Source organism: Fibroporia radiculosa, assembly GCF_000313525.1.
Source record: "Fibroporia radiculosa TFFH 294 genomic supercontigs, scaffold2925, whole genome shotgun sequence".
In the NCBI taxonomy this organism is placed as follows: domain Eukaryota; kingdom Fungi; phylum Basidiomycota; class Agaricomycetes; order Polyporales; family Fibroporiaceae; genus Fibroporia; species Fibroporia radiculosa.
The window spans coordinates 27379-37579 of NW_012133371.1; the positions used below are offsets into that span (position 1 = coordinate 27379).

The 10201-nt window shown below is 48.3% G+C and overlaps 3 protein-coding genes across 3 annotated transcripts; 2 read left to right on the plus strand and 1 right to left on the minus strand.

The window, feature by feature from the left end:
* Nucleotides 1–472: 472 nt before the first annotated feature.
* On the minus strand, nt 473–2047 carry FIBRA_04395 (uncharacterized protein; the record flags this gene model as incomplete). Its single annotated transcript, XM_012326198.1, has 1 exon — nt 473–2047. One exon carries the CDS (start codon nt 2045–2047, stop codon nt 473–475), a length of 1575 nt encoding a protein of 524 aa, XP_012181588.1.
* A 780-nt stretch (nt 2048–2827) lies between these two features.
* FIBRA_04396 (uncharacterized protein) lies at nt 2828–6784 on the plus strand (the record flags this gene model as incomplete). Its single annotated transcript, XM_012326199.1, has 17 exons — nt 2828–3040; nt 3120–3167; nt 3219–3257; nt 3314–3770; nt 3821–3936; nt 3996–4251; nt 4313–4716; nt 4775–4870; nt 4930–5039; nt 5099–5140; nt 5192–5411; nt 5462–5582; nt 5637–5728; nt 5790–5889; nt 5941–6124; nt 6177–6448; nt 6501–6784. The coding sequence occupies 17 exons, from the start codon at nt 2828–2830 to the stop codon at nt 6782–6784; spliced, it is 3054 nt and encodes a 1017-aa protein (XP_012181589.1).
* Nucleotides 6785–7381: 597 nt separating this feature from the next.
* On the plus strand, nt 7382–8836 carry FIBRA_04397 (uncharacterized protein; the record flags this gene model as incomplete). The annotated part of the gene is made up of 7 exons (XM_012326200.1): nt 7382–7456; nt 7515–7687; nt 7735–7801; nt 7853–7897; nt 7957–7998; nt 8061–8165; nt 8219–8836. 7 exons carry the CDS (start codon nt 7382–7384, stop codon nt 8834–8836), a joined length of 1125 nt encoding a protein of 374 aa, XP_012181590.1.
* Nucleotides 8837–10201: the final 1365 nt, after the last annotated feature.

Sequence of the window (10201 nt, forward strand, 5' to 3'; positions counted from 1 at the left end):
AAGTTGACTGGTCCCGTTTTGAGTTTTACTTCGAACATGTGGTGTTTTTCCGCTCCCATTCATCTTCCTCGCATCCCCACAATGTGCTCAGCATCTTTGGAGATTATTCTTTTGTCACCAGCCCGGGAGGACCAACCAATAAGTTGTTTAAACTCTTCGGATGCCGGTTAGAAATCCTGACTCCATAGCAACTAAATTTGAATATTATCATCCGCCCCTTGCCAATCAGCAATTATTCTGCTTTTCAGATTTACACTTTAGCTTGCCTCCTCGGATAACTCGATCGTTTTAACGCTTTGCAGCTGCCCAGCCAATTGACAAGAGATACCCCGAAGGTAGACTATCGGTCAGTACATCGACATAATCATTCCTACATAGACGGTACATACTGACGGCAACCCATGAAACCACCAAAGTCAGTAAAGGAACCTCAGATGTGATAGGTATACTACATGAAAAACATTGCGGGCGATCAGGCTAGCCCTGCAAGGCAGATCTCATACAACTTGCAGCGTTCAATATAGGGTGCAAATTCCATGCCGAGGATAAACGAAGATGTTCTGTGGAACTTGCCATCCTCATGTTCCTCGACGAGAATTGCTCTATGCGGATGAGGATCGAAAAAGTCGCCAAAAACAGCAGAAGTATAATGTGTGAGAGTGCCAATGAAGGCGATGAAAGACCGACGAGTTTTTCGGTGAGTTTTGTCGGCACCAATGTGTATCCTCCAGATGGTACCATTGGTTGCGATGACCTGCAGTTTCCCAGTGTCGTCATACATAGTCTTTCTATCGTTTTCTATGCGACCAGATTTTCGGCGGCCTATCGGAGTTAGAGGAGCTGCAGGGCTGGAAAATATGAAGCGTCCCTTGTCGTCCATTTTTCCTGACGGAATGCCATCTACCCAACCCAACCCAACCCATGGCAAGATGTCCGCTACAGGTCGCTCTCCTTTTTCAGTGACCAGTGTCGCGTCCCCTATCGGATTAATGCGAGGAAGCGCTGGAAGCGCTGAAACCCCTCTCTCCGGAGGAAGATCGAGGGCAGCAGCGAGCCAGTCTGCCCTTCCTCCATTTCTTAATATCTCTGCAGCGAGGGCGATAGTTGCCCCTCGCCTGTCGTCCGGTTTGAAATGGAGTGGATCGAGGTGTACTCCAAAGAGACCCATGATGCTGAACACAGCATCGACGGGATAGGTGCATGTGCGTATCAGTGAGCATTGCCACGCGGCCTGTATGCTACCCGCATTCTCCAGCCCCCCACCATTCAATACAGCGAGAAGTGTGCTGACATACGACTTCTCTCGGCCGAATAGCGTTATCGAGAAACACTCGAAATATTTACGTTCTGCCTCCAGCTCAAGATAACTTCCGCTATTTGCCGAGAGAGCGTCCTCAAGGGAACATGCAGCTGATTGACCTGGAATGACTTCTTCGTAGTTGAATCGCGAGTCAACAGTTGCTGTGAATAGGATTTTGCCATATGTCCAAGCGAACAAGACCCTCGCCATTTTCGGTGCTAGAACCTCCTGGAGGGTCCACGACCGCCGAATCCACGTCGTTTCTTCATCTACCCTCGCTAGCCGCCGCATTCCACCAGGGAGAACTATGCATAGTGCCGAAGATCGGTAGATGTGATACATCCTGCGAATTTGCCAGGCTTTGTCGTAGGCATCGCTTTGTAGGATGCAGAGACCATCCAACCAGATAAATTTCGCGTTCCCCTGGACCGCAGCGACGCACGCGTGTCTGAGGACGTCGATACTGATCGGATCACCATTCGTAGCACCTTTGATAGTGAATGTGCCGTAGCTTGCACCGCTGGTGTTGTTTGGGTCAACTCCGAGTCCTCTCCAGACATAGGATATGGTCGCGTATTCGTAAGTGGGAAGATATGGGAATTCATGAATCGTGAGGGTATCGTGATCGAGGAATCGAGTGCAATCTATCAGTCGAAATTTGCACGGTGTAGCGGAAACGGCGATATCTACTGTAGTATTTTGGAGCGCACTGAGGGAAGCAGAGTAGACTACAGCAGAGTCGCGCATTCTTCAAGACAATCCTATCCTAGACTGAGGAGTGAGTCAAGAAGTATCAAGTACCAGACTGCGAGATTGTGCGAGACGGCGCGAACAAAGCCTTAAGATGGAACGGTTGCTGGTTGAACAGTACTCAATGAGGAAACTGTTCACCACACATCGGAATTACCCATCATGGTCTAGAGAGCAATGCGGGTATTCCACCCTGTACGATGTAGTGCTCTGGGTAAGTCGGCATGAGCTATCGACCTCTGGATACTTACCGCTGCACAAACATGATTTACAAGTGATCCTGCTAGGTTGCCGTCACTAGCATGTCCCAAGAGTAGGTATATGCCACGGATTTGACGCACCTTGAAGTCATGGCTCAGGGAAGAATTCGTAATGATGCTGTTGCTTCGGGCAGAATGAGACGAGACGAAGGTCGCCGAACGCATCTAGTGGCTACTGAAACACAATCTACGTGAACAATAGTGGTCCAAGCACCAATTCCGTGGCCTGCTCGTTCCACAGCGTCAGTGAGTGGATAGCGGTAGGCTCTTAGCCCATCAGGAGGCAGCGTGCAGGCCTCAAAAAGATGCAATTACGGACACGGTTTGGGGCGCTAGCGTCACAATCGTGTGGTAAAAAATGCAAAGTGGGACAAGGAAATCACCGACTTTCGGGCACAACAAATGCCAAGTATCGGGGATCGAACATCTAAGGGAGTTGCCCGGGTCCTCACTTTATAAGTACAAGCAATCGAAACCCATCCAGTGGTTCATCTTCAACAATCCTGCTTCATTTGTTATGAACGATAAAGAATGGACGCAAATACCCTCAGAAGGCGACAGGCCCTCGTTTTCTCTCTTCACAGGTCCCCTGCGCAAGCCTGATCTCGACGACAGAGATTACAGGCTCATCGAACTGCAGAATGGCCTTCGCGCGATTTTAGTGCACGATATTGCCGCAGATAAGGCGGCAGCATGCATGACAACCCAAGTCGGCTCGATGCACGATCCAGTACGTTCCTATCGAATAGCTCTCGAGTCAGCTATATGATATCGAACTTCGCGGCTTCTCGCTGCTCGAACTGCTCTAGGGAGATGCACAAGGACTGGCACATTTTTGTGAGCATATGATCACCAAGGTACTCCATCCGTCAATCCTACACCTCATGAGCGGCTGATCATTTATATAGGGATCGCAAGCATTCCCAGACGAGAATGCTTACCTATCCGTGAGATTTACGAATCATGAAGGTTCATTTACACGTCACAATAACTTATTAACTAGTATGTTACATCCAACGGCGGCGTGTGCAATGCTGCAACAGCACCATCTTTCGCGAATTATTGGTTCTCTATCGGGTCTTCATTCCTGTCTGGCGCGCTGGCACGTTCGGCCGCGTTCTTCCAGTCGCCCCTCTTCACCGAGTCCTTAACGAAGCGTGAGATATATGCAGTTGACTCAGAATTTAAACGGAACGTCCAGAAGGATGAGCGTCGGATTCTTCAGATAAACAGGACTCTTAGCCTCCATACTCATCCATACTCTCAGTTTGGCACAGGAAATGTCGAGAGTATCACGGAGAGCGCAACGAGGTTGGGTCTAGATAGGAAATCATCCGAGACCAGTGCCGGCGTCGATTCAAAGGACGAGGTCGTGTGGAAAGCGACGCGAGAGCGACTCGTCGAATGGTGGAGAACTCAATACTGTGCAAGTCGCCTGACACTGGCTGTCGTCGGAAAAGGTCAGTTCTCGAAAGTAAATGCCAAGCTCGTATACTTACATGAACTGCAGACTCTCTAGATGATCTTACTGACACAGTCGTATCGTTGTACACACCCATTCTGAACAGGGGACTGGATCCACGTCCCGTCTTTACCCAGCCTGTGTGGGGTCCGTCCGAGCTAGGGGTCAGAGGTCATTTATTTCTAGGTGACAATGCAGGATCCACTGACAGAGGTTTCGACAGTCTATCATTTTCATTAAGACTATAAAAGACTACTACGGTTTAACTGTTAGCTTTTTGCTTCCGGATCAGCGACCGCACTACAAGAGTCAGCCAGCACGTATCATAGCGCACTTCCTGGGTCACGAAGGGCCTGGAAGTGTATGCGCTTTCCTGAAGCGCAAAGGCTGGCTCGTAAGCCTGAGCGCTGGCATCAGGTCTCGCAATCCGAGCGTGCAACACTTCCAGCTGACCTCAAAACTCACGAAAGAAGGATACGGTAATTTTTTCTTTTTCCCTATCCTGTTCAATAATATATTAATCGTCTTGTCATGGTCTAGAGAATTATCAAGACGTTCTTCTCGCTATTTACAACTACTTTTCTCTCCTACGTTCTTCTCCCATAGATGAATACCACTTTTCAGAGATCAGTAACATGTCTGAAACACACTTCCGCTTCCAGGAGAAGACACAGCCGCATACATACACTAACTGGCTGTCGTATCAGCTATCCGAGCCTTATCCGCTCCAAGAGATCCTGAGCGGTGCCCAGCTTGTCACTGAATGGGACGAAGACCTTGTGCGAGAGCTTCTAGGCAACATGGTGCCCGAGAATGTTCGTGTCACTCTTGAAGCTCGCGACCACGAAGAACGCTTTGTGGGACTGGATACGATGTGGCTCACAGAGAAGTGGCATGGTGGCCAGTATTGCGTACGCAGGCTGGATGCGGCCTTGATTGAGAAGGTCGGTATCCCCGCTTGAAGTATTCTAGCGTGTGCATTCGATGTTAATACTATCCTAGGCTCATCAAGGAAACCAGAACGTCGAATTGTTCTTACCTGAACCCAATCCCTACATTCCCACGGACCTTGCAATCGACAAAATATTTGTTGCCGAGGTTTTTTGTTACTCCCCTTAGTATGGCACAGCACCCATCAATACTGATTCCTTGTTTAGGCAGAGAAGGCTCCAACCTGTATTCGACGCACCGCCTTATCAACTTTGTGGCATAAGAAGGACGACCAATTCTGGGTACCCAAAGCCTCTGTCAGAATTGACATCAGGAGGTCCGTTCTCCCAATTATATTGCTGAAATTCTGCTGATTTGCGAATGTCCTCGGAATAGTCCGCTAGCGTACGGAACCCCCAGGCAAGCAGTCTTGACTCGGTGGGTTTTCCCTTGCATTCACGTCGTAAAATACTCATGTCCGTTCTCCAGGTTATTGGCAGATCTTGTCGAGGATGCGTTATCCGAAGTCACATATGCTGCCGAGCTAGCGGGCCTCGCTTACTCCCTTTCCAATCATCGAAAAGGTCTCCTAATAGCCGTAGGTGGATACAGCGATAAACTTCCCGCGCTACTACACACAATTCTCAGCAAGCTGAAACATCTGGTGATTGATTCGGAGAGATTGAGGGTGATTTCTGAGCAGGCAAGTGTCAAGAGTTTTTTCTGGATCGTTTTTTATCACGCTTATCCTGTGGACAGGTTAGACGTGGCTATGAGAATTTCTACCTCGGTCAACCCTCTAGCCTATCTGAAGAGTTTGCGACTTGGTCTATAACGCCGACGGTTTGGACCCCTGCCGACAAACTTGCAGAACTTCCATGTATGTACACCATGCCAATACCTGATCGATGTTTTCATTGTAATTCTGGCATAGACATCTCTGTAGAAGATGTTGAACGCCACAGGGACGAACTCCTCTCTAGAGTTTATGTCGAATCCTTGGTCAACGGGAACATCACAAAAGACGTACGTCATGCTCATGCTCGTGAAATGAGAAGCGTGTAGATGATAGTTTGATATATTGTAGAAAGCAATCAGCCTGATTGAAACGGCGGAACAATGTATACAGGCACGCCCCCTAACATGGAACGAACGTCCCCGTGATCGTTCTCTGTCTCTTCCTGAGGGTGCGTATTGTGCAAACGGCAAATTTTCTTACTAATGAATGTGTGCAACAGGGTCCAATGTCGTCTGGCAGAAAGCACATACCAACCAACAGGAAGGCAATTCGAGCCTTTCGTATTATTGTCAGTTTGGTGATATCGCTGCTGGTTATTCGAGGCTACGACCTGTGCTGGAGCTGATTGGGCATATGATTCGCGAACCAACATATACTCACCTCCGGACGCGGGAGCAGTTGGGGTAGACATCTCATTTTTGTTATGTTAGCCTGCGTCACTGACGCTATTCACAGATACGTCGTGACCAGCTCCGTATGGCGAGTGGCAAGTTCCATGGGTTTGAGCATCAAGATTCAGAGTATGCGAACGCCATGGGACGTTGAATCTCGCGTGGACGCATTTTTAAATGATTTCCGCGATATCCTGGCAAAGATGCCCGTGAAAGAGCTGGAGGACAACAAGGAGGGCCTGATTGTGAAGAAACTTGAGAAGCTGAAGAACCTTAGCGAAGAAACAGGTCGCTTTTGGGGGCATATCAGTAAGGGGTCTTATGATTTCCTGCAACGTACGTAGTTTTTGTGATTTCTGTTTGGGCGTTTTGCTCAATATTTGCGCAGACGAGCGAGATGCTGGGATCATCAGGACGTTGGCCTTGCAAGAGATTATAGACGCATTCGACAAGTTTGTGCGGCCATCGTCGGCAGTCCGCAAGAAGATCTCTGTGCATCTTGTATCCCAGAAGGTGGAATCGCAGCCGTCAATGGACGCGCAACATACGCTTGTAGTCGATTCGGATGACCCTGATCTCGCCATATTCAAGGCTGGTTTAGCTTGCTATCCCCCAATGATGCCTATCGTCATGACGACCGCGCTATCGGCTGTGGAACGGTGCCATCTCTGAGTACCGCATCTACATCCATGTAGTTTGGTGGAAATAGTTGACTCGGATTAGACATCGCCGCCTCTGGTTACCACGCTTATTCTACAAGAACGATCCTGCTTGCTTCCACAAGCTAGTGATCAATATCATACTTTGCGTTGAGTTCACTCGGATATTATCCCACAATCATGGCTGCGCCGGCGCACACATAGTCAGGCTGGATCTGAATATCATGTGCTTGCCATGTGCTTGCTCTTGCTGTCCACAGATTGTATAATCCACTTCATCCAGCCAACAATAGTTTCCTATCGTGGGTGAATCTTGACACGTAGTATGGTACTTGCCTTGAACATGGCAGTGTCTCATGACCTTTTGCTTAGGACTAGGTCAACGTTCGCGGTTTCTTTCTTTCTCCACACTCTCCAACTACACACGCGGCGCCCGCATCTGTGTCCTTTTGTGAGCAGTCAACACGCCAGTCTCTGTATCTATACTGTACTAACGTCTACGTGATTCATTTGAGTTTATGCGAACCACTTAGGCTGCTCGTGTTCTCAAATGGACACCAAGTTAGCTAGCGTGGCAACAATAACGAATGTTTTTCATCGAAACAGGGTGATGGCTGAGAATGATAGCGATGCAGAGCCATTATTCTGTGTCATTCCTTCACCTGAAGTACAAAAAGCAGAACTGGTGCGATCTATTTTGGTGGATTAGATATTATCATACCGACCTTCATATTGATATCCAGTGGAAACTTACGCCTGGCTATGCCGATCGCTATGAGATAAAGAATATGGGCTTCAAGTACATGACAATTGCTCGTCCCTCACACCAGACAGGACAGCAGATAGTAGTTGGATCCGATAACAAATATTGGTGGTTTATACAGCCCGCGGAAAAATTCGGGCCAGATGCTTACTTGTATGCTTCATGATTTCAGCTAAGCCATGGTTAACAGTTTTCGCCAGTAGTATCCGACATAATGAGAAAAGAGAGCTCTGCTGGCATCTTAGTGACGGGTCGCATATGACTCCGGTAAGTTTGTCTAATGCGTCTAGCTAGCACAACTGACAATATATCAAATAGGTAGAGCTCCAGCACTTTTCTATGGATCCTCGGAATATTTGGAAAGTATGATAGTATGACGTACTATACCCTCGGCGCTTCTGAGGCTTACACTTTTCCGACAGATTGTACCGGCTGATCTGGATGTGGACGTTTTGACTGGTGGTGTAAGCTGCTCACCTCAGATACTTGTGTCGTTCCAGTCTTATCATTATGCGCGCGATTCTAGGATATTGAACGCGTGGTCTCTGGCGCTATCGTGACTATACAACAGACGGCTCGTCATAAGGCCAAGTTAGAGAAGATTCAGAAATCTGTTAGTGACGCCACATTGGTGCGAATTCCATTGCTTTGAATTCTTGCTGTCTCACTGGCGATTTATACTAGACGATAAAGCAATACGCAAATCACAAAACCACGAAAGTCACGAAAGTGTATGAGTTTGTCAACACGCCGCATCGAAATACACTATGCTCTGCGCCAATGTGCTACCACAATTGTCACGAGAACTGTGATTGTTCTACTGGTTTCTCATTAGATCCGACGTCCACTCGCCAATGCAGTGCCTTTCGGTGGGAGAGCCAATACTGCGTTAAATGTGGACATTCGTACATGGAGCACCGCCTCTATAACGTCAAATGGGTATCCAGGGAGGACGAACAGGTCACTGTCGACGAGGACGCAAAGAAGAAGTACGAAGCGGCAACAGAGGAGAAGGAGAAGCAGGAGAGGGAGATAATGCAGTTGAACAAGTGTATTACGGATTCGAACGCGGCATTGGCGAATGCGATTGCGAATGTCGGGCAGTTGATCAAGCAATACGCCAATTTGGACCTGGACCGGTCCGCGAACTTCGTCGGTCAAATGAAACAGTCAGTTGCGTTGCTCGAGCTGGTATTGGAGATCATGCGTTATAATCGCGCTGACACCGACACGGTTACATATGCGGAGAGAATGCTGAGGCTTCTGCGGGAGCAGATCGGTCTCATCGAGAAAGCGAAGTAGAAATTGAAGATAGCGAAGACGCATATATACATCATTTTTGGGAGGGGGCTTACGAGCCATATCTAACGAAATCGCTGCAGTGAGTCTAAGTGCAAGTACTCATTACATCCATAACTCATGCAGGTTTGGGTTGAAGCCCAATACTGCTAAGTTGTCGATCTCATGCGATGGACCATCGAGCGATCCTAACTGGAGAGGCTTGTCTAGTGCATTTGCATGATCATCATTGAAATGTGGTTCATCGCCGTGGCATAACTTGTTGCAGTCATTGAACATTCATCTATCCATGTAGGCAGCAAGTCGGTCGGGAGTTTAATGACATGTCTCTGGTCGAGTTGCTGCTAGACAAGATACGAGTCTGTTGGTGCTATTTTGGCGGTCGTCAAAAAGATCGCACATCAATGGATGTTAGAGGGAGATAATAGATCTAACGACGACTCTTAATCGACCTACAAAAGACGCAGACTCGGAATTGCTGCATACGGCATCGTCCAACCGAATCCACCAGATTCGGAGCAGTCTCTGATTTAATTTGCCACATCGCCTCTGATCGTCACTTCGTGGTGAGCAGTAATATCAGGACCGCCAATAAGTCACTACACTTATTCTACGAGTTCCGTCTGTCTTGCTTGTCTCCACAATCCAAACGCTTTGAGCTCAACTCGGTGATATTATCTCACGTCCATGTCTGTGCATTTCCAGCACACGCATACTCGGGCTGGAAGCGGCAAGAAGTTCGTATATCTTACTAGGACGACTGAGTGACAATCTCAATCACAAGTTTCAGCCAATGAGGGTACTCCTCAGAACGACTCATTCGATTGTGATACACCTATTGTACAATCAATTCATTTCAAGTGCACAAAACCATTCAAGATGTATTCGCATGTGGCAAGGCGCATTGCCTGATGCTATCTGCATAATCGAAGATGAACTGAGCACTGGACGGATGATCCAGGGGAGGAAACGGCTCACCGATTAGGTATCAGTCAGTGGGCTCCCAGTTGGTGAGCTCGACGTCGACGTGGTATGAGTCCACATTCTTATACACCCCTTGCTTCTGAAGGTCCTCTGTCTGCCCATTCGTGTACAACACCCTCTCCTTGTACGAAAACCCAACGTCAAGGAATGCATTTCTCACAATGACTTTAGCTTGCGCCTTCTTGTGCGGGGGTACAGTAACACTGGTCGACTCAGACACCGTCTTCTCGACTCCAACAGACCCACCCCACTCATGACTGTACTCGGCAGAAACAGAGACGTTCCACTCGACGCTGGCGATGAAGGGTACCCCGGCTTTAAAGGTTGCCGAGACTCCAAGCGTGATCCCAACAGAGTTGTTCCACGTTCCAGACTCGGATTTCG